Source organism: Natator depressus, chromosome 14 (genome assembly GCF_965152275.1).
Source record: "Natator depressus isolate rNatDep1 chromosome 14, rNatDep2.hap1, whole genome shotgun sequence".
Lineage (NCBI taxonomy): Eukaryota > Metazoa > Chordata > Testudines > Cheloniidae > Natator > Natator depressus.
In genome coordinates, this window is record NC_134247.1 from 27,279,269 (window position 1) to 27,305,477 (window position 26,209).

The window sequence follows — 26,209 nt, forward strand, 5'->3', positions numbered from 1 at the left end:
CGGGCCAGTCCTGAAAGAATGGAGGGGGGCTCACAGGACATGTGAACATGTCACATGATACTTGAATCCATCTTTAATCTGGTGCTTTTCCATTTAGAAGGAGGGGTGGAAACCCAGAGAGAGCGCGAGAGGATTCCCGCCTTGTGCCAAAGATATAAAAGGAGGTGGAACAGAACAAAGGGGGCTGCCAGTCATAAGAAATCCCCGAGTTACCACCTGAGCTGGAACAAGGCTGTACCAGGGGAAAGGACTCAGAGGCAAATTCAGCACGTCAGGTGACAGGGCATTGCAGGTGTTCTCCTCATCCTGGTCGAATGCCTTGTGCGGGTTGTACCTGGGGGGTGCAGGGGTGGAATGAGCCGGGGACGTGTGCCCGTTTGAGCGATTCATAGCAGGCATACGAGGCACCTTTGGGGGAGTCTTGTCCAGGCCTGCCATGGGTCAGCTCTCTTGAACCACCACCCCTGGCAGCGCAGGCCCGACCTTCCAGCCCCCTGCAGGCCTCGCTCTCTGTGTACAGGTTAGTGATAGACACCCCCAAAGCCTCTGAGCGTCCCTCTGGAGTGCTCAGCCCGTTCCACGGAGCACATGCAGAACTGTGACTCTAATCCCACAGGCGCGGTCCACAGCAGCTTGTAAGATTCAATTCAGGCCAACCACTCTATTGAGAACACAGCACTTAGATATACAGAGAACAGGAATGAGTTTACTATCCAAGAACAGAGATGCAAGCGAGAGCGAATAAATACTGGTAACACCCATTGTCTCATGTTCTCTATGTATATACATCTCCCCACTGTATTTTCCACTGAATGCATCCGATGAAGTGAGCTGTAACTCACGAAAGCTTATGCTCAAATAAATTGGTTAGTCTAAGGTGCCACAAGTCCTCCTTTTCTTTTTGCAAATACTGGAAAGTAATGGTTACATAGAAAACAAAATCCTAACGCTTTCTAGAGCCGGGGTTCTCACAAATTTTTGGCAGCCTCAAAATGAGGCTCTGACAATACTTAACTAACTGTAGGAAAAACAAATAAATAAATTACATTTGCATATTTACATAGGGATTTTTTGCAGACTCAATAATAAATATAAGGTACAGTTGTGTCTTATCTTTACTGGACCTAAACACAAAACAAACCAGTGCTTTGCACAGTCTTGTCTTTTTTGTTGTTCTTTTGCTTTTTTGGTCAAAGGTGGACGGCTGTATAACAATTCTGAACTAAATGTAAAAATGCTTTACATAATAGAAAGGATAATGACTAATAATGAAAGAATGTATCTGCCAATATGTCCAAAGTTTCTTTCACAGACAAAAAAACCCAATCAACCTCTCCCAGTAATAATAATGATAATAGTAACAACAAAATCTGAGCCGTTGCTGTTGTCTTTTCAGCTTGGTTTTTGCATCATTTAACAGCTTGCTCCTCTGAAGCTCACCGTGGTAATTTTGTTCAACTTCCTTTGTATGAGTGCTGTAGAGACGTTGCACTACATAAATTTCAATTTGATGAATTTCTCTCACACTGCAACTTGCTCAGAAATGGAATCGGATGGCTTCGGAAACACAGGAAACTGCCTTTCCCCCCGGTGCTGAAGTGTTCATGTTTCTTTCTATGTTTTGCTTTTCTTAGCAGAAGGTCCCAGAGGAGCCACCTGCTGTCACATTCAAGGTCATTTTCTGGCACTAGATTATCTGAAATACTTTCTGAAACCCAGTCACATTTTTAACTCTTTCACCTCCCCCACCCCACCCCCATGAACAATCGCAACCTACCCAAACAGCACGCAGTGAGATGGCCCATAGCCGCTTACAGACCTACAGTAACATGAGATGTAAACACAGTGGTTAGAGGTCTATAAAATCATGAGTGGTGCGGAGAAAGTGACTAAGGAAAAGCTATTTACTTCTTCCCATAACACAAGAACTAGGGGCCACCAAATGAAATTAATGGGTACCAGGCTTAAAACAAATAAAAGGAAGTTCTTCACACAGCGCACAGTCAACCTGTGGAACTCCTTGCCTGAGCAGGTTGTGAAGGCTAGGACTATAACAGGGTTTAAAAGAGAACTGGATAAACTCATGGAGGTTAAGTCCATTAATGGCTATTAGCCAGGATGGGTAAGGAATGGTGTCCCTAGCCTCTGTTTGTCAGAGGGTGGAGATGGATGGCGGGAGAGAGATCACTTGATCATTGCCTGTTAGGTTCACTCCCTCTGGGGCACCTGGCGTTGGCCGCTGTCGGCAGACAGGATACTGGGCTGGATGGACCTTTGCTCTGACCCAGTCTGGCCGTTCTTATGTTCTTAGCCAAAGAATACACTTTGTGACTTGAAAGAAAACCAAACCGATGTAGCTCAGCTCTGCCGGCATGGTGCTATGTAAAAGGGAGCGCGCACTGGGATTTATGGCATTTAGAAGGCACCTTTAATACTTAACATCTCAGCGATTGTTGGGGCACTTTGGAGGCTCTTGTGGCTGCAAAACACTCAGCGGGTGGCTGCATTTGAGAAATGCTGTTCTGGAGTCTAAACGAACAAGGCCTTCCCTTCTCTCATTTCCCCAGCGTGTGGCTGAGACTCCTTCTCAGGAGACCACTCCCTCTCAGCTGCAGAGAAAAGCTTGGCAAGGTGACCCTGAGTTTAAAGGTTCAAAAGCAGAAGGCAGGTACGAAGAATCCACAGTTTAAACGAGACACACTTATTGCTTGAGGGCCCCGCTGCCTGATTTTGAGATCCTGGCCAGGCTGACGAATGGGCACTTGGCTCGTTCAAGTAGGTGTGAGTTGGATCAGTGTCATTTCTAGGAGTCTCATTTCGAGCCCCCTTCCAGTGCAGTCTCTTTTCCCATCACATACACCTCAGGTTTGCTACAGATCCACCGTCTTCCCATGTAGCACCGTGAGCTGCTGACCCCTTTCTCGTCCTTCAGATACGCGCAGTCACCTCCTCCTCTTATCTGAAACCTGCAACACAGAAGCCAGGGAGCTGCAGTCAGGCAGAGGCCGGGCATTTCATACCAGTCCTAGCCAGGGGAGCCCTTCTCCACAGTGCAGGCCTGAGTGCGGAGCAGCTACTCTCCCAGCCCCTCAGGAGCAGAGCTCAGGACAGCGGGGGCTTTGCAGAACCGCTGACTGTTCCTGACCCTCTATGCTGAGCAGCCCACAGGGGTGCTGGAGAATGGAAAGTCCCCAGCAGGACGGAGAGAATTTGTTAGACTGACTGTCAAAAGGGACCGGTCCTCTAACAAGAGGGGCAGACCATTACCAGAACCAGACGACCGAGCAGGAAAAGCCGGGGGCAGGAGGGATCTCGCCTCCTTGAAACACACGGAGCAGAACCAAGATGACACTGAAAGAGGAAATTGCATTCAGGGGTTTCCTTTTCCATTGATCTATAACTCTTGAGCTTTCCATTGGGGATGGGAGAAAAAAGAGAGTGTTGAAGAAGTTCCTTTGTGAAAGCATGTGTTCCTTGTTTGTAACCCTCACGTGACCCTCCCAGAGTTCATCTGGAGTGGAGGGTGGAGTTCTAGGGACAACATGCCTCTCGGGAGGTTTGGGAGGGTTCAGCCCTGGTTTTGGGTCCTACAGCAGCTGATCTGCACGGTCCCACATCCTAAGGAGCGTACCAGACAGGGAGTCTGTACCCCAGGAGAGTACCACAGAGGCCCAAACTCGGGACAGTGTCTGGTGGCTATTCAGACCCAGTGAGGCTGGAAGCAGGTGGGATCCAATACAGCAGAATGGGGACTGTCCATTGGGGAGCACTGACCCAGCGCCATAAGAGCCTGATTTTTCAAAGTACTGAAGTAACCCAGACCAGAGAAGTGGGGGGGTCTCCATCCCCCTCTAATGGCTGGCCTGCAAAAGAGCTTTATCAATCAGGTGGGGTTTTCCGTTAAGGAAGTGGATTCTTTCGCTCCTATGGCAGAGGCTCATGCTTCTAGTCCTGAAGTCCCAGGGTTCAAACCCTGCTCCGGGCTCAAGCAGCGCTGGTTTTGTGATCACACTTGGAGCCCACTGAAACCCATCGCGGGGTGTTGGCTGGGCAGCCATCACTACTGTACCCCGTTCCAGTGGGAGCCCCAGGCGTGCAGCACCTGTGAACCGCAGGCTCCTTTAACATCCGTGCCTTGCTGCAGATTCAGAGGCCTCACCAGCCAAGTCACTCAAACCTGCCGGCTGCAATCCCCAGCGGGACCTGCACCTGCCATGCAGTGCTCGGCATGCTGCCCTCTCCAGCAGCCACTGTTAACCTGAGCTCCCTGCTGCCTCCTTTCCCCGGGGGGGGGGTCAGACACCCCATGGACCTTGCTGAAGAGGGCTGGGGGAGAACAGCGAGTGTCCCCGCTGAAATCCCAGCGGGCTGCGAGGGCACCTCTGGCTATGGCGGGCTCTGTCTCCGGCCCAGCACCGTGCTGCGGGGAGGGGCCGAGAGCTCAGGGACACGCCGGCTCCCGTCGCTCTCCGATACACGCAGGACGCGAACGGACCAGGGCCGGGTCTGGCTGTTTCACCAGCACTGAATGGTGGATCTCCCTGAACTCAAACAGCTCAGACACCAGCATCCCCAGGCCCAGGGCATTAGTCCAGAGGGTGAGAGAGACTCACAGGTGGTTGAATTCGGTGCCGTTGGCCCATTTCCAGGCCTGACCCTGCTCCCTCCGGAGGCCGATCCAGTGGTCCCGGACACCCTTATGGCGCAGCAGGAACGCCTCAAAGAAAGCCGAGGGACAGCAGGTATCAGCCCCAGCTCCGGTGCTTCCCCCACCCCTCCAGGGCTCTGTGCCGCAGAGAATCCCAGCCGCATATTCATAGAGTGTCAGGGTTGGAAGGGACCTCAGGAGATCTTCTAGTCCCACCCCCATCCCCAATTAAATCATCCAACACATTTTTGCCCCATATCCCTAAATGGCCCCCTCAAGAATTGAACTCACAACCCTGGGTTTAGCAGGCCAATGCTCAAACCACTGAGCTACCCCTCCCCCCATATTGAAGAGTGCTCAGTTTATTTTTTTTGGGGGGGGGGGGTGTTCCCCTGCCTTTTGCAAAGTACAAGATCACCCAGGCAGTATTAACCCTCCCCCTGCACAGAGCAGCCCCACCCCGGTGCTCCCAGTCACCCGCACCCCAAGTCCCCCTGGGCTGGGGGCAGCTGCTGGGTCTGAGCTCTCTGCAGAGACGTCTCTTCTCACAGATCAGCCCCCGCTCATCACAGCAAGGCAGGAGGAGGGAGCGAGTCAAGCTGAAGTGGGAGGGGTCAATGTGAGAGGATCCCCTCCTCCCCCGCCTCCTCAGCTGGCTGCTCCTTTCCCATCCCCACAACAGGAGCACTGGCTGGGTTCTCCCTCCCACTCCAGCAGCCAGCAGGCCAGGAGATGCCTGAGCCAGCCCTGCCCTAGACAGAAGCTGTCTCCCTATTTGGGGAGGGGGGCAGCGGAGAATGGGCAATCCCTGTGATCACACACAGACAGTAGGGCCCTGGGCCCAGCCAGGGCTGGCGTTCAGCCGCTGGAAGTTCATTCACTCTGGCCTCCCAGCACGGGAGGGGTCAGAGCTGCTCCTCACCCCACGGGGCAGAGCCCAGGTCCTACTGCAGCAGCCACCGCTGTGCCAAGATCAGTGTATGGCAATTCGAGAGTCTCTCACCATTTCCTGCTCACTGTCGATCCCAGCCAGGGAGGCACCCGGTGCAGAGCAGCGGCTCCGGCTTTCAGTCCAGCTCCCTTTCGTCTCTGAGAAATAGTAGCATTTCCCTCGGTATCCCATCCAGCTGTCTGGGCACGAGGGGCACCGATCAGCTGATGAAAGCTTAGAGGTCAGCACTGAGAATGAGACAGTCACATGGAGGGTAAGAGTTGCATCTAGAATTGGGCATTTGACTGGTATAAAAATTGGTCAACTGACCAGTCAAATCTGTCAAAGAGTGGTCAGATATTTTAAAATACCAATTTATCAGAATTGGTTACCTCCCGCCAGGAACAAAAAAGAGCAAGACGTTACTGTCTCCAGTAGGTTTAGCTTTAGATAGATATGGATCTACCTAATTTTTTAAAAATGTATTTCACTGAGTTATTTTAACTCAGAAAAAAAAGGCAAAACAATGAAACCAAGTTCTGAAAAACACCAGCGAGGCTCCAAGACGCAATCCGAAAGGCAGGCTGCCTCCTACCCCCAGGGCTCTCGCTGGAGTATTTGACTGCGGCCAAACAGGCAGTCAATTGACCGGCTTGCCAAGCCTACTGGGACCCCCAGCTGGGGCTGGTCCACGGCAATCAGACGCAGGGGGACGGAGACGTTAGTCACAGTAAACTTGCCTGGCAAGAAGGATTCCAGGGACACTCCCAGCCTGGGAGGGACTGACACAGCTCAGAGCATGTCACCCCGGGCACAAGATCAACAGCTGGACGTTCAACCTAGCAACAAACAGCCCGTGAACAACTGAGGAGAACGTGGGAACTTTCACGCAGGGACATGAAAGCCACAAGGGGGCGCCAGAAACCACAGCAACCGGAAGTGACCTGTTGCACTGTGGGCCAGGAATGATGGAACTTAATTCACCTCCTACCTGCAGACTTTTCTTTCCCCAAACACAGCAGCAAGAAAGGCACTTTCTGGAAGCCCTCACCGCAGTGTAACCCTTTCAGAGCCATGAAAGAGCAGCAGTGGGGTCACCCATAAGTGACCCCAAAGAGGATCTGAAAGGCCTGTCTAGTTGAGAGGAGTCGGACTCAAACCCCTTCAGATATTTTTGAGCACATCACTTTTTTTTGCACCACAGTAACTCAGTAGCTGGTTTTCAAGCCTTCCCATGTGGCTGGCGCTCAGCGAGGAACAGACACTCTAAGTCTGGAAGAGTTAGGAAACGTGGCAGCGGTGATCAGAAAACGAGCATGTGTTCACCTCACGCACAAGGCATGTCTGACCCTGTAGATTTAACTGTCCAGTGCACGGTAGCCCACACCCCTGCCCTACTGAACTGAGCAGAGAAGTCAGTGACTAACAGTTGGTGGCACAGGCTGTCTCCACCATCCATCTCCAGGTCAGATGCCACATGTTCTGCAGAGCTCCCTGCACCTGCAGGTGTGTAACCAACCCTAAGCTCACAGATTCCCACCTTACACAGTGAGAGCCAATGCTGCCCATTGCAACAGCCTGCCATTACAGCAGGGAGCTGGGATTCAGGGCCCATCTGTATCAGAGCAATCTGCACCAGTATAATCACAGTGACACAGTGACATCAGGGCAAACACCTCCTGGAGATGCGCTGGAGCAGTGTGGCTCGCTCTGGTAACTTCCTGCAGCGAACTGCACCAAGGCAAGCTCCTTTGTGCACCAGTGCAGTGCGTCTACTTTAGCGGTTTGCCCCAATTCAACTGCACGGACGTCATGACATTGGCACAGAGGATTCCTAATGCAGACAGACCTGGATTCAATCCCCTCAGCCAGCTGCTAAACCCTCCTGGGGCCCAGTGATCAGATCCCAGGGCAATAGAGAAATCCCACCCCTGACAGTCTCCAGCACCCCCTGCCCCAGACGACGGGGGGATACAGCAGGGTTCATGTTCACGGCAAACAGACGCCCTCTGCATGAGCACACGCTGTCTGTGCAGCCCGGGGGAGTGAATGGTGCTAAGGGACCCTTCATGGCCAAGCTCAGCGATTGGGGGGTTTCCACACTGCTCTGGTGGAGGGGTCTCGACTGAGTTCTACGGCTCATTTCAATAACACGGCAGCACCTGCCGCCCAGCCACAGGCGTGACCTGAAGATCCAGGAAGGCCAGGCTGGTAACCTCAGAGCAACACAGGGAAGGCAAAGGGCTCAGGGATGCTCTGCACCCTGTCCCACTGGACACCCTGGTCAGGGACTGCTTCATGGCGCATGGCAAAGGCGACTTGGGTCCAAAGTGCTCAGAGATGGGCTGGGGGGGCTAATGTCAGTCAGATCGTCCCGACACAGAGAGTGCCCAGGTGCAGGGGTCTGGGAGGGAGCAGGAGGAGGGTCGGGGAGGAACATCCCCCAGGAATCCTCTGTCCCAGGGGCAAAAGCCAGACAGGCCGGGAGGAGAGAGTGAGCGTGGTAGGTCACGGGGGAATGGGATGCACGGAGATCGTAGCTGGAGGGGAAGGGAGCAGGGCGGAAGCTGGGAACTCACCTGCCAGAGCAATGATGGCAGCGATCAAAGCAGACGATACAGCTATCAGTGCAACCACAACTCTACGGGTTGGACTTTTCTTGCAGTTACAAGGAGGGTCTGAAACAGAAAGACCCGTCAGGCAGGGCTGGGGGGACACGTCTCACTGACAGCACCAGGGCCGGAGCTGCCCTGGAACATGCACCGTTCTGTCGATTGCTCCTTCCCTCAGACGCTCTGGGAGAGGAGCCCGGAGGGTCAGGCAGAGCCCCCCACCACCAAGGGCAGATGGAGGGTCCATGGCTCCCTAGAGCTACCCTGGGGCTGTTACCAAGATCCGGCTCTAACTGGGTAGCAGGGCCTCAGAGCAGGAGCTGGGCCACCGCTGTGGGGAACTACAGACCCTCCCCCTGCTCTGGGCAGGGAGCCTGGGGGGAGGGATACGGACCAGGGGCTGCTCTCCGCCCCCCACCCCAGGCAACTGGAGGTTCATCCACGGCTCCCTGCAACTGCCTGGACTCCAGCTGCCACCCAGAGGTGGGGTGGGGTGACCTCAGGGGGAAGAGGAGGGGCGGGGCCAGTGACAAGAAGTGGGAGGGCCATGCCCCCTTCCAGCACCCCAGGCAGTCTCAGTGTCTATCTCCAGCCTGCCCCCAGGCAGAGATGCCCCATTACCTGGGTTCCCTCCAGTCTCCAGGTGTCCATTGCCATTAACACACAACTCCTGCAGCGGCTCTTCGCTCTCAGCAACCCAGCTGCTGGCCCCATTGTCTCTCTCAGCGACACTCAGGCCACACACACTGCTGCAGGTGCTGGGCTGGGGTCGGCTCCTCTCTGTCTGAGTGGGTCCGATTTGCCAGCAGCAAAGCCGAGGCAGAGGTCCTGGCCCTGGCTCCCCGTCCCTGCTCCAGAATCTCCAGCCGATCTGAAACTGAGACGGACCAAGCAGGACAGGTCAGGGGTGGGGGAGGCCATTTGTGGTTTCTTGTTCCCTGCCCAGCAGCCCAACCCCCTGCCAGAGGCGGTGCCATGATGATTAAATCCCCTTAACTCCCATCAGCCCCTCCGCCCCCCAGGGCCTCAGAGACCTGATCTGCTACAGGCCCCGCCCACCCGTGACAGGCACCGAGCTAGGGGGTGGGAGAGAAGACCCTCCTCACACACACAATCCTCCTAGAAGTAAGTGTGAGTCGGATATCAGAAGGGGAGGGGATGGGGCTCGAAACAGCCCTGTCCCTGTCCCAGCCCCCTCCTTGAAGGGCGGGACTTGAACCAGCGTCCAGCGCTCCTCTGCCCAGCCCCTTCTTTCCCTTCCGGGGGGGCTCTCCCGAACCCCCCCCCGCCCTTCGGCCCGGGCCCGGGCCCGGGCCCCGAATCACCCCCCTTTGGCCCAGAATCCCCGCCCTTCGGCCAAGGACCGGCCCCCGCTGCCGCGCTGCCCTCCCCATGCGGTCCCCAGCCCCTGCCCAAGCCCCGCCCCCCTTCGGAGCCCCGCCCCCATTTGGTCCCCGAGCCCCGCCCCCCCATTCGGAGCCCCGCCCCCCTTGCGGTCCCCAGCCCCAAGCCCGAGCCCCGCCACCCATTCGGGCTCCGGCCCCGGTCCCCGGCCCCTCCCGCTCCCCATTCGGTCCTCAGCCCCGAGCCGACCCCCTCCCCGGCCCCTCCCCATTTGGTCCCCGAGCCCGAGCCCCGCACCCCATTGGGGCCACGGCCCCTCCCCCTCCGGCCCCGGCTCCCCCCCTACAGTCCCCAGCCCCTCCCCATTCGGGCCCCCGCCCGACCCCATTCGGGCCCGCGGTCCCCCTCGCCCCAGCCCGGCCGTGGCTGGAACCGGCCCGCAAACCCCGCCGCGCAGCGAGCGAGCCACCGCCCAGCAGCCAGCAGCACCCGCCCACCCACGCCCCGGGCAGGGACCCCTGGGACCCGGCGCGTCTCACCCGCGGGAAGAGCGCCCGGCGCCGCAGCCGGGGCAGGAGCTGAGGGCCCAGCAGCCAGGCGGGTTCGCAGCGGGTCCCGCCGGGTGAGTTCGCAGCCGCAGAGCGACCGGCTTCCCTGTGACCCCCGCGCCCGCTTCGTTCCCACGTGGGTCTGAGCAGCGGAAACGTCCGTGCCCGGGTGTCACCGCAACAGCGGCCGATCCCCGCCCTCAGCCCCGTCTCCATGTAACCCCGCGACTCCCGGCCGCTCCGCTCCCCACAAGCCTTCCCCCCTCTCCCGGGCTGGCCGGGTGCCCCAGCGGCGTCCCGCCCGGCCCCGGGCAAAGCTCCGATCGGGGCTCAGTCCTCGCCCTCCCTGGCCTGCCCGCCCTGCCCGGGCTCCTCCTGAAACCTTGTCCTCCCTCTGCCCTCCCCTGCTCCCCCCACCCCCGACCCCTCTGATCGCTGCTTCCCCCTCCTGCCAGCTCTCCGGGGCCCTTCCAAGGGCTCTGTCCTTGGTCCCCTGGGGCTGACCAAATAGTATATAAACACATGGGGCGGGGAGGGTCCTTACTGGTTTGTTGCGGTGTAACAGTGTGTTACAAGGAGGGGGGAGGTCTTGAGAAAAAAAAAAACACCAGTAAATGTGACATGGTTTATGGCCAGCCTCCCTCTTCTGTTCTCTTCTCCCTCTGCCCCTCGTCTCTGGGTTGTCTCCTCTGTAAACACAAATTCAACTCCCCTCTCGATGCTGACAACTCACCCATTTGCCTCTCTGCACCAGCCCCATCTCCTGCTGGCCAAATGAACACCTCAGCCTGTCTCTGGGACATCTCCTTGTGCCTACCTACCTGTCAGCTCAAGCCCAACATGGCTAAAGCAGAGCTCTCTATCTCTCCCCTCCTGTCCAAGCCCTCTCTGTTACCTCCTTTCTCCATCGCTGTGGACAACGCCAGCATCCTGCCTGTCACTCAGGCCCATAACCTGTCATCTTCCACTCACACCTCTCTCTAGGTCAGGGGTGGGCAAACTTTTTGGCCCAAGGGCCACATCGGGGTTGCAAAATGGCATGGAGGGCCGAGTAGGGAAGGCTGTGATTCCCCAAGTAGCCTGGCCCCCACCCCCTATCCACCCCCTCCCACTTCCTGCCCCCTGATTGACCCCCATCCCTAACCGCCCCCTCTGGGACCCCATCCCCTAACCAACCCCTGTCCCCTGAGTGCCCCGACCCCTGTCCACACCCCTGCTCCCTGACAGCTCCCCCCCGGGATTCCCACACCTATCCAACCCCCTCTGTTCCCCATCCCCTGACCGCCCCCCCCAGAACCTCCACCCCGTCCAACTGCCCCCTGTCCCCTGACTGCCCCTTATCCAACCTCCCCACCCGCTTACCACGCTGCTCAGAGCAGCAGGAGCTTGCAGCCATGCTGCCCGGTAGGAGCAGAAGGCCAGAGCGCCGACGGCGCAGTGAAGTGAGGCTGCAGGGGCGGGGGGACAGCGGGGAGGGACCTGGGGCTAGCCTCCCCTGCCGGGAGCTCAGGGGCCAGGCAGGACAGTCCCGCAGGCTGGATGTGGCCCGCGGGCTGTACTTTGCCCACCTCTGCTCTAGGTCCTCATGTCCAGGGCTGTGCTTAAGTCTTGTGGAGTTTTCCTGCATAACATCTCTAAGATACAGCCTTTCCTCTCCATCCACACAGCTAAAATTCCCATCGAGGCTCTAATCACATCACATCTCAGTTACCGCCATATGCTTCTCTTCTCCCTCTTCCCCAGCTCAGATCCATTCAGAATATTGCTGCAAGCTGCAAAGATCATTCTCCTAGCCCGCTGCTTTCACCATGTCACCCCTCTTTGCATCCCTCCACTGGCTCATCCTTCTCTATTGCGTCAAACAGAAGTTGCTTGTCTTCGCTTTCAAGGCCCTTCACGTACTGTCCTCTCCCAACTGGACATCTCTCATTCACTGTACCAAGGTGTTGACTCCCACCTCCAATCGGGTCCATGCTGCCAGCAACACCCACTTGTTAAATTTTCAGACAACCACCTTCATGCTTTCTGCCACATGCCCTACATGCTCGGGAGGAGAGCCCCTTCAACATTTGCAAACCTACCTCATTATCCATCTCCAATTCCCAAATCAAAGCTCTTCTTTGCCCTGGTGTCTACCAAAAATTCAACAGCCTGTCTGCTGGGGTGCTGAGACCACTGCCTATCATACCGATCAATACAGTCTCATTATTTCCTTCCACTCCCCTGTCTGTCTGTCTCCATCTGTCTCTTGTCTTATACTTAGATTGTCAACTCTTTGGGGCAGGGACTGTCTTTTGTACTGTTTTGTACAGCACCTAGCACAATCGGGTCCTGATCCATGACTGGGGCTCCTATGTGCTACAGTAATACAAATAACACAGGCTAGAAAATGCCACTATTATGGCTTCAGTGCCCTCCCCCCCCCCACCACCAAAAAGCAGCAAAACAAAAACAAAAAAATCAACCTCCCAGCTCAAAAAGTATGTGTTTACACTCAGCTGGCTAACTCAATGTAAAGTACTAGTAGAGGTGAGGGAGAGGTGTCTTTTACCTTGATGTAGCTAGTCCAGGAATGCTATACGCTCAGCCTGGAATTTACCTGGACAAGTGACACTGAGGTGCCTTGTCTCCACTAGGATTTTACATCAAGTTAGCTATCTCCGTGTAAACACACTTTTGCAGTGAAGACCATGCTTGGGAGACTCCCACCTCAAGCCCCTAACTTCTGGTTGAGCTAGAGATTATTTGCAACATTTAAGAGCCCACTGATTGAAAGAGGTTAAACACACACAACGTTTCCCCATTTTATCCTTGTGCAACTGACAGCACTCTGTGTCGTCAGTTTCACTGCTTCCCCCAGAGAAGCATTCACCAAATCTTCGGAAGTTGTGCACTGCTTCAGGACAATACAATCAGTCATGTCTCTCTCCCCCCACAACGTCCACATGTGTATTCCTAAAGACCTAATCATCTTTATTTATACCTCTTCTGTACCCCTCTAACGAGTGCTTCATACACATGCCCAGGGGGAGGGCAAATGAGTGCACCCCACACTCAGAGAGACACTGACCTGGGAGCGATTTCTAGACACGGTTGAAAATCTTTTCCAAAGGAAAGATTGTCTGTAGAAAAGTGACTATTTTTGGAATGCAAGGGATTTTCGTGAAAGATTGTCAAGACTATAGGAATTTCCTGGTTTCACAATATTGTTCTGACACTTTTAAAATCAATCTTTTGTTCACTATATACTCTCTTCCATGCCTCCACCCCCTTTAACCCAAAACCTGAGTTTGTTCTAAGTGAAAAAATGCAACTAAAAATGTTTGCAAAAACGTTGATATACATTTAAACATTTGATGAGTCCCACCCCAGAGATGGCTGCATTTCGGCACTGGACAAGCGATCGCTGCGCATTGTTACTATATGGCTGCCAACCAGCTGCTGCACCCAACCCCAGAGGCAGTTATATTTCAGTACTTGGCAAGCAATCCCTGGGCCACCTTGCTGCAAGGCTATTGCCAGCTGCCCCAACCCAGAGGTGGCTGCATTTCATGCACTGGGGCTGTGATATACCATAGGGATTAGGCAAGCTGAGGACTCAGAAGTAGACCTAAAAAACCTGTATCTATGGAAACTGAGGCAGTAACACACCTATCCTCCTTTCAGGTATTTTGTTCATCCCTTTCCTGGTGCCACATGTGAAACTGGATCATACCAGCTTCAGGGTAGAGACCGTGCAGTTCTAACTAAGTGTCTCTACAGCACCTAGCACAGCTCTTCAGGGCAGAGACAGTCTCTTACTACATACAGACACAGCACCGAGCACAATGGGATTCTGTTCTGCTGGGAACCATAAATCACTGAACAATAAATCCCACCAAATGAGGGTAAATCCATCCTCATCATTGTATCCACTCATTATACTCCACACCTGAACATAGCCATTATATGAACAACATGACCCCATATCTCAATGTCTGTACTTTGACCCGTTAAACTTTTACCCCCAATCGGGGAGATTGCAGATTATGTATTCCTTACGCCATCTGTTCCTAAACTGAATTTCACATCCCTTGATAATCTGTACCTTATTCCCTGATAACCAGAAACTTCTATGCTTAAATTCTGTACCGTTTTCTTTTTACTTCAACATCATCTTAATAAAATTATTAAATCTGCAAATAATAGTACATCATTCATGTGTCCTGGGAGGCCCTTTAGCCCACCTTTGGGGGCTGTAAAAACAACAATAGGGCTGCTGCCATATCAGGGTCTCCCAAATAACCTCTGATCTCCACCCAAGCCTGTGTCCCCCTTTGCAGAGCAGGGGGTTGGGAGTCAGTTTCACAAGCCACTGCTACGTAGGAAGATCACAGCTTCCCTCGTCCAGGGACTTCATGGCTGCAGCACTCCTTGAAGGTCAGGTCCCTGCTCCATCTCCCCCTCTCTGTGCATTAGCTGAGGAGGGGGAGCCCAAACTCCCCTCTTCACACACATCATGTCTTCCCCCATTGCTAGTGCAAGGAAAAACCCGGGGAAAAAGCCCGCCGCAAGGGGACTGCAATACACACAGGGGCGGGGCCATATACTCTATTAGCATCCTGATCCGGGATTGGACAAGGCACCAAGAGCCTTAACTACATGCGCTGTTGAAATGAATGAAACTTTACCGGCGTGGCGGGACATTTGTCACGACACTGATCAGATTAGCACAAAGTGCGCCAAGGGGACAGAGCCCTTTGGTTCACCCCTCCTACGTGTGCAGCAGGGAACAGACAGCGTGGGCCATTGCAGTATCTAACAACCTGCCACGGCAGTAAAGGACCCAGGGGGTCAAGCCCGTGATTTAAAGCCATGATAGGAGCCTCGTGGCTCATGGCCACTTCTTGCTTGCTGGTTGCCAGGAGCCAAAGAGGACCAGAGCATGCAGATCATACGCAGCAGTCAGGCAATGACCAAAACCTGCTGGATTATGTAGGGCCCGTGGCTGGCTGGCTGCAGGGCTGGGACAAAGACCCAAGATGGGCTAACAGCCGCGTTGCAGCCACTTGACCTAGGGGGCAGTGTGCGGGGAACGGGGGAGCGAGAGAGGCTGCTGGGGTTTGCAGGCCCTGATTCCAGGCAGATGTGGGGAGCTGGTTTAGGTTACATGGTGCATGGAGGGGGGCCAGGCTGAAGGGTGCAATCTGACCCCCCAACCCCCCATCAGTGTTTCACCTCTCAGAGGTGCACATTGATTCCAGGGGCCGTGAATGCGGAGTTCATTCCCAGCTCTGGGGTTTTTTATCGCAGTCGCTGGGGGCTGCTCCCTATTTTCCCTCCCTGATTCTTTCGGGTTTTTCTTCTTCTCCCTCCTCTCCTCTCTCTTTCCTTCTCCAGTTCCTGCTTCTATCCCAATTCTTTCTCTCCCCCGTCCCCTTCCTGTATTTCTCCTGTTCCCCCTTTTCTCAGTCCTCCCTCCTTCCTTTCCTCACCTCAATTTCAATCTCTCTCCTCCCCCCCACCCCCGTGTTCTCCCCACCCCCTTTCCTGAGTCTGCTCTGCATGCAGCCCATTCTCTGGGTGTGGAGATAGGAGGCTTTCAAGAGGAACCCTGCTCTCTGTGATGAGCAAAGTGCTGTCCTTTGGTTTCCAGTGGACATTTTGTGCTATGGTTCTTACAGCCAGAAACCTTCCCTAATACTCTGTTTACATGGCTATCAACGCCACGCCACCCTTCCCTCCTCCTCCTCCTGTGCCCCCTGGCCCTGAGGTCAGAGGGACCCCAGATCCCACCCAGAAATGGCAGTTACAGGGTTTGAGTTTTCTCACGCTGTTTTCAAAGATCAGTCTGACTCCATTTCATGAATTGTCCATTTCCCTCCCCCCTCCCACAGGAGGAACTGAATTGAAACAAGAAACAAAAAAGATCAATCAGCTCCACATGCTGCCTACTCATTTGCAGAGGGGTTTGAAGGCAAGGGGACCTGCTCCCCAGCCTGGCATAAGGGGCCCCTGATCTCGAGCGGGGGATGGGACTGTCTCTCGCTGTGTCTCTGTGCAGCGCTCAGTACAATGCAGCCCTGACCTCAAGAGCTGAGCTCTAGGTGCCACCATAACACTCACAGTCATTTATAAGTGACCCAACTGCGTCTCCTTCAAGGCCCGGAAAGGGTTAAATTTCAGACACTGATTTTGAGTCTCTCTCTTGTTTAACCCATCTCCTCCCACGAGAAACAAGCCCCCCCTTTTAAATAAACGGTGAATCACTTTCTAGCAGTGTCTGGAGTTAGTGTCTAACAGCCTGGGGCATGCAGTTCTTGTGGCACAGCACCACATGCCCACTGCATGCCACTGAGTGAAAATCACAGCACTTTTCCAAGTCATTCACCTCCCTTTTAATACCCAGAGGTTCACTCTGAAAGTTTTTTTTTTTTAAATTTGTTTAATGTAGCCATCACAGTCTCTTTAGCACATTAATAAGCCTGATATTTCCCAGCTGCTTAGGGGAGAATCCGATCAGACTTTTCTGCCCCCTTGTCATAAATATAAAGGGAAGGGTAAACCCCTTTAAAATCCCTCCTGGCCAGAGGAAAAATCCTCTCACCTGTAAAGGGTTAAGAAGCTAAAGGTAACCTCGCTGGCACCTGACCAAAATGACCAATGAGGAGACAAGATACTTTCAAAAGCTGGGAGGAGGGAGAGAAACAAAGGGTCTGTGTCTGTCGGTATGCTGCTTTTGCCGGGGATAGACCAGGAATGGAGTCTTAGAACTTTTAGTAAGTAATCTAGCTAGGTATGTGTTAGATTATGATTTCTTTAAATGGCTGAGAAAAGAACTGTGCTGAATAGAATGACTGTTCCTGTCTGTGTGTCTTTTCTGTAACTTAAGGTTTTGCCTAGAGGGATTCTCTATGTTTTGAATCTAATTACCCTGTAAGGTATCTACCATCCTGATTTTACAGAGGTGATTCCTTTACTTCTATTTACTTGTATTTCTATTAAAAGTCTTCTTGTAAGAAAACTGAATGCTTTTTCATTGTTCTCAGATCCAAGGGTTTGGGTCTGTGGTCACCTATGCAAATTAGTGAGGATTTTTACCAAGCCTTTCCCAGGAAGTGGGGTGCAAGGGTTGGGAGGATTTTGGGGGGAAAGACGTGTCCAAACTATGTTTCCCAGTAAACCCAGTTAGAGTTTGGTGGTGGCAGTGGATATTCCAAGGACAAAGGATAAAATTAATTTGTACCTTGGGGAAGTTTTAACCTAAGCTGGTAAAAGTAAGCTTAGGAGGTTTTCATGCAGGTCCCCACATCTGTACCCTAGAGTTCAGAGTGGGGGAGGAACGTTGACACCCCTTATTTATTATTATTATTATTATTTATTATTATGATTTTGTATTACTTCAGCTCTTAGGAGCCCCATGCCTGGACCAGGGTTGTGCTAGGTGCTGTACAAACCCAGAATACAAAGCCAGTCCCTTCCCCTTATGCGAGAGTGGCACTGTTAGCCCCATGCGGGATTGATGGTAGGAATCATTCCCTTTGAGGTGGGTGAGACTGGAGGAAGAAGGTAGCTGGGTCCATAAGCGTGTGCCATGAACACAGCTGTGCAGGAAAGGAACAAACCGTGGATCAGGGTTTTAAAAATCAGTGTAGAATAAAGGATTAGATGAAAAGCAGATGATGCTATAAAAGGAAATGCTCTGCTACATAATGCATAATTAGCCTGCAGAACTCATTGCCCCAGGATGTTGTTGAGGCCAAGGACTTGGCAAGATTCCCAGAATAATTTTATTTGGATGAGGTGAGTATCCAGAGTTAGATACTAAAGGTTGTTTTAGTAATCACTAAAAAATTTGGGAAGGGCTGTAAACCCTCATGCTTCAGGGCACGATCCAACCTAACGAGGGTCAGGAAGGAACTTGCCTTGGGAGCACTTTTCAGAATTTGTTCATGCTCTGGGAGCAGCAAGACTGGTTCTTCCTTTAGGCAGCAGGAGTGTGGGAGGGTGGGGCCAAAAACTGGCTTTACCCAGCAAGATCCAACTTACACTCGCTCCCAGTAGGGAGGAAATTCCTACCTGCTATGAGGCCACAGTTAAAGAAAACATGGATGCAGTTGCAAGAATATGAAATCGGGTCACATAGAATATCAAGGTTGGAAGGGACCTCATCTAGTCCAACCCCCTGCTCAAAGCAGGACCAATCCCCAGTTTTTGCCCCAGATCTGTAAATGGCCCCCTCAAGGATTGAACTCACAACTCTGGGTTTAGCAGGCCAATGCTCAAACCACTGACCTATCCCTCCCACCCCCTCGCCTTCTGCTGACACACATGCACTCTACATGCCTGTCTATAGAAATCTGGGGTACATCATGTTTGCTGGAACCCCACCCCTTCCATTCCACCCCAGTTACAGACGTTTTGAGCTCCGGGTCCCGGTACAAGTGTCACACCTGTCCCCATCTCTCATCAGCCTCACACACTCCACTCTCTAAGCTCCTCCTGGTCTCCTCTCTCCCAGGCCCAGATCAACAAGGTATTTAGGCTCCTGACCTCTATTGTTATTATGGGACCCTGTCGCTCCCCCAGGGATGCAGAGCTGCCTGGCATCATTCACCTTCTGGCCTGGCCTGGCTCCTGGTGGAGTTAGTCCCTCCCTAGCAGAAGGGGCCGCGGCCCGTGCTGGCACCAAGCCCCTCGTCACAGTGGTGGAGCGGCCCACGAGGCTAGGGCCGCGACTGCGGGCGGTGCTCGACGCTGCTAGGGAGCCGGGCCCGGCTTGTCGTAAATGCTTTAGTAGGACGTGAAGATGTTTGAAGGGTTCTGTCAACCAGCGAGCGCGCACTTTCCCCTAGAAAGTGACTGAAGTATTCATGGAAAAGCTGATTTTAAATTGCTCTTAGCGAGTGGGGCTGATTTGATCGTGGGAGCGGCTCCTAGGGAGCTGGAGGCGATGTTACGGACCCCGCCGATCGCCCTGGGATCGTTGACCCGACAGAGCCAGCTGCGAGAGCAGCCCAGCGGGCTTCAGCCGAAGCCGGGCTCCTGGCGGGACTCACTTTTAGCCCGCTTCAAGAGCCCCCGATCCTGTGCGAGCCGGGCTCTGTTGGTCTAGGCTCGGGCTGCTTTGGCACTCCAGCGGCAGATGGAGCCATCAGCTTCTCCCCCTGCCCAGGCAACGCAGGCCACGGGGTATCCTCATGGCAGCAGAGCCAGGCCCAGCGTCACTGGGGGGAGGTTTTCGCCTCCTTGCTCCTGCCCGTGCGAGCAGCACAAGTCTCTGTGCGCTCTGCCTTCTCCCCTGGCCGTGCTCTGCCTTTGGATTGCACCTGCTGCGGTGCTAAGGGGAGGTGCTGCTGGGGGTCAATGTGGGGCAGCAGCCGGTCAAGGGGCCAGTGCCCCAGCGAAGCCCCAGCTCCAGGAGGACCCCAACAGCAGCGATGTGGAGGAGATGGGGGGAAGGGAGGAGGAGGAGATGGAGGTCGAGGAGATGGGGGGACGGGAGGAGGAGGAGGAGATTCAGACGTGGGGGATTCCTGGGGCCTCCTCGACTTGGTCCCAAGAGGGCTGGCAGAATCCGCCAGCTGTTCTACCGTTCCAAAACAGATGATGTCGGTCAATATATACTGAGCAAACCCCTGCGAAAGGAAGGCAAGAAACTCTGGATCAAGGCTCCTAAGAACCAAACACTGCTAATTCCCCAAGGGCTGCCCGAGACACTCAGACTTCTTGCTCTCAAAAAGCAACGCACTCAGAAGGAAGAGGAGGAAGCAGCAGAATATGCAAATCTCTTGTCCAAACGACTGAAGAAAACCAACAAAAACCACCGGAGCAGAGAGCCAAGATACATCAACTGTCCTCATTGAAAACCTTGCTATCAGTGCCAGACTCAAGGCAAACGTCAGAAATAATCATTAAAAATATAAACAGTTCAGACTGTGTAAGAGGTTTTCTGTTCGGGACCCCCTGGGGACGGTCACTTGACACGCTGACATACCACTGAGCCTAGTGTTCTGGCAGCAAGGGCACCCCTTAATTCCCTCCTGCTGAGCCAGACTGTCCAGGTCTCCCCCAGCACAGAACCAGAGACAGGGCCTCATCTCTCCGCAGAACACAGACAGTGAGATCCGCTCAGCCCTGGGAACACACAGGTAAAAAGGGACTTGCCAGTGCTTTTCCCAGGAACTGAAATTATGGGGGGTGTTGGAATATTCTGGGGGGGGTGGGGCATGAGGGCCGATGAGGGCTGACACAGTGAGGGCAAAGGTGGGCTGTATGGCACCATTATAAAAACTGAAAAATGTTTTGTGACCATTGTATTAGATTTAACTCATGTTTTAAAATCATCACAAAAATTAAAGTTGGCTATTCAAGCCTACATCTACATCCGTCTTAGTTTCTTGTGGTAATTTGGTACTCTTTGGTGTCTTCTGGTGTGTCCGTTCCTTCCAGTCCTTCATTATATGCGACATGATCGGGGAGAAGGTGACTTCTTTCAGAACACAAAATTCTATTCAATGAGAAAAAAGAACACTCAGCTGTAGCTGTTGTGACTGAGATTAGCAAGAGATGAATTCCTGCTTCTTTCATCCTAGGAAACAGAGCACAAAGATCGGGTTGAACCACTAGTGATGATGAAGAAGTTGAAGTTAAATCTTTGTTCGTTCATGGTATGATATTCCACTCTGTGTTCAAAATTCTCTCTTCTGTCCTGAGCACACGGCAGCCCCATTGCTGGGAGTGCCTCACTCCACTCAACTGTCGATGTTTTATAAGACAGGCATCTGTAAAAGCTACGTGGAGGTTGAGTAGAATCCAGAAATCTCCACTGTAGATTTGTAAGAATCAAGTCTGTGTACTTTTTCACCTGGCTTAACAAACACTTCTTATCCTCTTCACTTATGGAGTCAATATAAGTACCTTCATTAGTCAACTTCTGGACTGAAGTCTTTGCTTCCAGATTTTCAATGGATCTCTCTGATTGATTGTCCAGCACTAGAAGCTATCCTTGGATCAGAGATCTACTCCTGTTGTAGCAGTTGCCTGGATGACATTGTTTAATGACCCAACTGGTTTCAACAGTAGACTTACAAGAGAGAGAGAATGGCGAGAGTCTTCTCTGAACTTAGGCCTCCTCTACCGTACGCAATTAGGTCGAATTTAGCCGTGTTAGGTAGCATTAAAACTCAATCCGTCCACACAACCAACCCCGTTTTGTTGACTTAAAGGGCTCTTAAAATCAATTTCTGTACTCCTCCCCGGCGAAGGGAGTAGCAGTAAAATTGACCTCACTGGTTCGAATTTGGGGTAGTGTAGATGCAATTGGATGGTATCGGCCTCTGGGAGCTATCCCAGAATGCTCCATTGTGACCGCTCTGGACAGCACTTTCAACTCAGATGCACTAGCCAGGTAGACAGGAAAAGCCCTGGGAACTTCTGAATTTTATTTCCTGTTTGGCCAGCATGGCGAGCTCATCAGCCCAGGTGACCATGCAGAGCTCATCAGCACAGCAGACCATGCAGAGCTCATCAGCACAGGTGACCATGCAGTCCCAGAATCAAAAAACAGCTCCAGCATGGACCAAACGGGAGGTACTGGATCTGATCGCTGTATGGGGAGAAGAATCTGTGCAGGCAGAACTCGGTTTAAAAAAACGGATCACCAACATGCATGCGAAAATCTCCCGGGGCATGATGGACAGAGGCTACTCCAGGGAGGCACAGCAGTGCCACGTGAAAATTAAGGCGCTCAGGCAAGCCTGCCAAAAAACAAAGGAGGCAAACGGATGCTCCTGGTCAGAGCCCCAGACATGCCGCTACTATGATGAGCTACATGCACTTCTACGGCGGGACCCTACCACTACCCCACCTCTGTCTGTGGATACCTGCAAGGGGGGAGTCTCACAGAACAGGGAGGAGGATTTTGTGGAGGAGGAAGAGAGGAGGAGGAGGAGAGTGCACAGCAAGCAAGTGGTGAATCCGTTCGCCCCGGCTGCCAGGAACTGTTCATCACTCTGGAGCCAATACCCTCCACAACCTCCCAAGGCGGGCTCCTGACCCATGAAGCCAGAGAAGGCACTTCTGGTGAGCGTACCTTTGTAAATACAGTAAGGGTTTAAAAGCAAGTGTGTTTAGTGATTCATTTGCCCTGAAGACTTGGGATGGATTCACGGCCAGTACAGCTACTGGAAAAGTCTGTTCATGTGTCTGGGGATGGAGCGGGAATCCTCCAGGGACATCTCAATGAAGCTCTGCTGGAGCTACTTTGAAAGCCTTTGCAGAAGCTTTCTGGGTGGGGCAGCCTTATTCCGTCCTCCATGGTAGGACACTTTACCACGCCAAGCCAGTAGCAAGTCGTCTGGAATCATTGCAGCACAGAGCATGGCAGCGAATGCTCCTGGGTTTTGGGCGCATTCAAGCAACATTCGTCGTTTATCTCTCTGTGTTAGCCTCAGGAGAGCGATATCATTCATGGTCACCTGGTTGAAATAGGGGAATTTGTTTAAGGGGACATTCAGAGGTGCCCGTTCTTGCTGAGCTGTTTGCGTGTGGCTGATGATAGCCATGTGGTGGGGCGAGGGGTGAAGCGATCATCCCAGAGAATTGGGTTGGGGGGGGCGTGTGTTGTGGTGCACATCCACCTGAAAACTGCAGCCTCTCCTTTTAAATGGCCAACCCACCAGGCATTGCTTGGTGTGGGACAGGAGGGCACCGCAGTTCGAAAGCATTCCCACATGTTAGGAAGGCGGAAGAAGCCGAACTCCGTGTGCCCCTTGGGATTACCATGGCTACCTGCAAGCCAAATTCTGGTGCCCAGCTGTGTGTGATGTCTCACACCAAACCAGCAGGCACTCAATATAAAAGGCAAAATGCGACCTTGTATGGAAAGAACACGTGCTGTGTGGTTTGAATCGCTTGATTCACTCTGAAAGAGTCTCCCCTTTGTTCTCTAAAATGTATCTTTTTTAATTCTGCTCTCCCTCTTTTTCCTCTCACAGGTGCAACTGTTTCTATGCTCCCCCTATCATCTCCATCCCAGAGGCTATCCCAGATTAGAAGGCATAAAATCCGCACTCGTGATGACATGTTTTCCGAGCTCATGCAGTCCTCCCGCCCCACCACAGTTGGGGAACCCCATTGCAGCAAAGCCATCCACTATGACCTGCACATTTCCCAGAGTCACTACCCTTGATAGCAGCAGCTCAGTGATTGCGTTGGCTACTTGGATCCAGCAGCCCCCAAAGTTGATTTGCCCAATCCAAATTAATTCCCAACTGACAGGTAGCAGTCAGGCGTTGCAAGCTTCCAGAGGGCTATCGCCACTCGCTTCTCAACTGTGAGGGCTGCTCTCATCTTGGTATTCTTGTGCTTCAGGGCAGGGGAAAGCAAATCACAAAGTTCCATGAAAGTGCCCTTACGCATGAGAAAGTTTCGCAGCCACTGGGAATCATCCCAGAATCGGCGTTCCACGGAATGAACCTGTCCCATTGCCACCATGATGTCCAAATTGCCAGGGTCCGTGCTTTGAGAGAAGTGCGTGTCCATGTCCTCATCGCTCTCGTCACCGCGCTGCCGTCGCCTCCTCGCCTGCTTTTGCAGGTTCTGCACATACTGGAGGATAATGTGTGAGGTGTTTACAATGCTCACAACTGCAGCGGTGAGCTGAACGGGCTCCACGCTTGCAGTACTGTGGCGTCTGCACGGGTCATCCAGGAAAAAAGGCACGAAACGATTGTCTGCCGTTGCTTTCATGGAGGGAGGGAGGAAGGGAGGGGACACTGACGATATGTACCCAAAACCACCCGTGACAATGTTTTTGCCCCATCAGGCATTGGGAGCTTAACCCAGAATTCCAATGGGCAGTGGAGACTCCGGGGACTATGGGATAGCTACCCACAGTGCACCGCTGCGAGAATTGATGCTCGCCACTGTACTGTGGACGCGCTCCCCGATGTAATGCGCTTAGTGGGGGGGGACACAATCGACGAAATAAAGTTGGTTCTGAAAAATCGACTTCTATAAAAGCGACCTAATTTCATAGTGTAGACATACCCTCAGTAACAAAAGTAGTCCCCCAGCCTCACTACTTAGATCTGTTCTCTCTTGGTGGATACTTTCCAAAGCCAGTCATAACGGTTGCAGTAATTTTAAGACAACTGCCAAGAATCACTCATGAGAAAGCCAGCAGGTTTTCCCAGGTTGGACTCATTTGAACTTCAATCCCAGGGTATCTTCTATTTGTTTCCAAAATGTTCAATCCTTTTGGACTCTTGCTGAAAAAAGAGTATAAAAAAGCCATGAAATTTGTGGCTTTTTAATGTCTTGGAGATTCTGCAGCTTGTACTAGCGCTAGTTGGCGTAGATGGCCTCTACAGTGTGTATAGGAGAGATGAGGGTGACACTTTTCTCTGAGCAGAGCTTGTACTCCACTATGTCTTGCAGAGAAGTTTGTAGCTCCATCAAATGCACAAGCAGCCATCTCTTTGGGGTTTAATTGACAAGCATTTAACTCTTCTAATATGTCACAGATGCAGCTGATGTGTCTTCTATAACCTGAACATCTAGAATGCATCTACTGGCCTACCAGAGACATCAAGATAACATAGGCAATGACTTAATACTTGATGCCTATTTGCATTGGTGCATTCGCCGGCCATGTATGCACATATTTTGAATATGGTGAGAGAATTCTTCACTTTTTCAACTCCTGAGTCTTTTCCTGTTGCACCGCATGCTTCTAGAGAGTCAGCTGAGCTTTTTGCAGAAAGAGAGTGAGCATTTGCCAGTCTTGTTCAGAACCAGTGTCCAACTTCAAGATTAACAAGTGACAATGCGCTTAACATAGGCCTCTAGTTTGTAGTGTGTGGTATCTCGTGCTTAAATAGGAAGTATGATGCCACAGCCATGTTGGTTCACATAAACTGAGTTGTGTCTCCAGCATTCTTAACAGCCTCCTTAAGTTCTTCTAAAATTGGCTTTGACAGTGACTGGCTTAGAAGGCTTTCTGCATGTCGACGCAGTCCAGAGGCAGCCTTTTCATGTCGGTTGTCAGTATTGGCGTAGCTGATCCGTCCAGCAAACCAAGCTCCTCCACTTCTACTATATAAATCCATGACATGCCCACATCTCAAATACTGCATGTAGTTCTGGTCACCCCATCTAAAAAAAGAAATATTGGAATTGGAAAAGGTACAGAGAAGGGGAACAAAAATGATTAGGGATATGGAACAGATTCCATATGAGGAGAGAAGACTGGGCCTTTTCAGCTTGGAAAAGAGACGACTAAGCGTGGATACGATAGAGTCTTATAAAATCTGGATTGGTGTGGAGAAAATGAATAAAGAAGTGTTATTACCCCTTCATTGAACACAAGACCCAGGGTCACCCAATGACATTAACGGGCAGTACGTTTAAAACAAACAAAAGGAAGTATTTCATCACACAACGCACTGTCACTTTTTTGCCAGGGATCTTGTGAAGGCCAAAATTATAACAGGGTTCAAAAAAGAATTCGATCAGTTCATGGAGGATAGGTCCATCAATGGCTATTAGCCAGGATGGGCAGGGATGCAACATCATGATCTGAGTGTCCCTAGCCTTTGTTCGCCAGAAGCTGGGAGTGGATGACAGGGGACGGATCAATCAATGATTCCCTGTTCTGTTCATTCCCTCTGAAGCACCTGGAATAGTCATTGTCAGAAGACAGGACACTGGGATAGATGGACCACTGATCTGACCCAATATAGCCATTCTTACATAAAAAATAATTATAATAAAAAAAAAAGTTTAGTACAGAAACTCCCCAAGATAATGACCTCTTGAGATAGCGATGATGTGAGATAATGACGTTGGCAAATAACGCATTTTAAAAATCTTGGCCTACTAGGGAACATATATTTATGTAAGTTTCCCAGTCACAAATCTAGCTTCTGGAGAAAAGTCACTAAAACATAGTCCAGTGCTCTGGCTGCTGTTGTTTGTCAGGCCACCGTTCACTCTGTTGCTCTGCCCTGATAGCCCTGCGCTGTCACCTTCTGCTGCCACCTGCCATTGTGACCTCTGCGAGCTGGTCTCTCGCGGTTCCACCCAGCTCTCAGTGGGGGAACCTTGCTGCTAGTGCAGGCTGGGCCGTGTCTTCCCACAGCAG

At 52.4% G+C, this 26,209-nt stretch overlaps 1 protein-coding gene across 1 annotated transcript; it reads right to left on the reverse strand.

Moving 5' to 3' along the window:
• Positions 1-2,812: 2,812 nt before the first annotated feature.
• LOC141998827 (C-type lectin domain family 2 member D2-like) lies at positions 2,813-10,299 on the reverse strand. The gene is made up of 6 exons (XM_074971806.1): positions 10,075-10,299; positions 8,813-8,975; positions 8,159-8,257; positions 5,652-5,827; positions 4,614-4,717; positions 2,813-2,966 (listed from the first exon to the last, which is right to left on the reverse strand). The coding sequence occupies exons 1-6, from the start codon at positions 10,297-10,299 to the stop codon at positions 2,813-2,815; spliced, it is 921 nt and encodes a 306-aa protein (XP_074827907.1).
• Between the last annotated feature and the right edge of the window lie 15,910 nt (positions 10,300-26,209).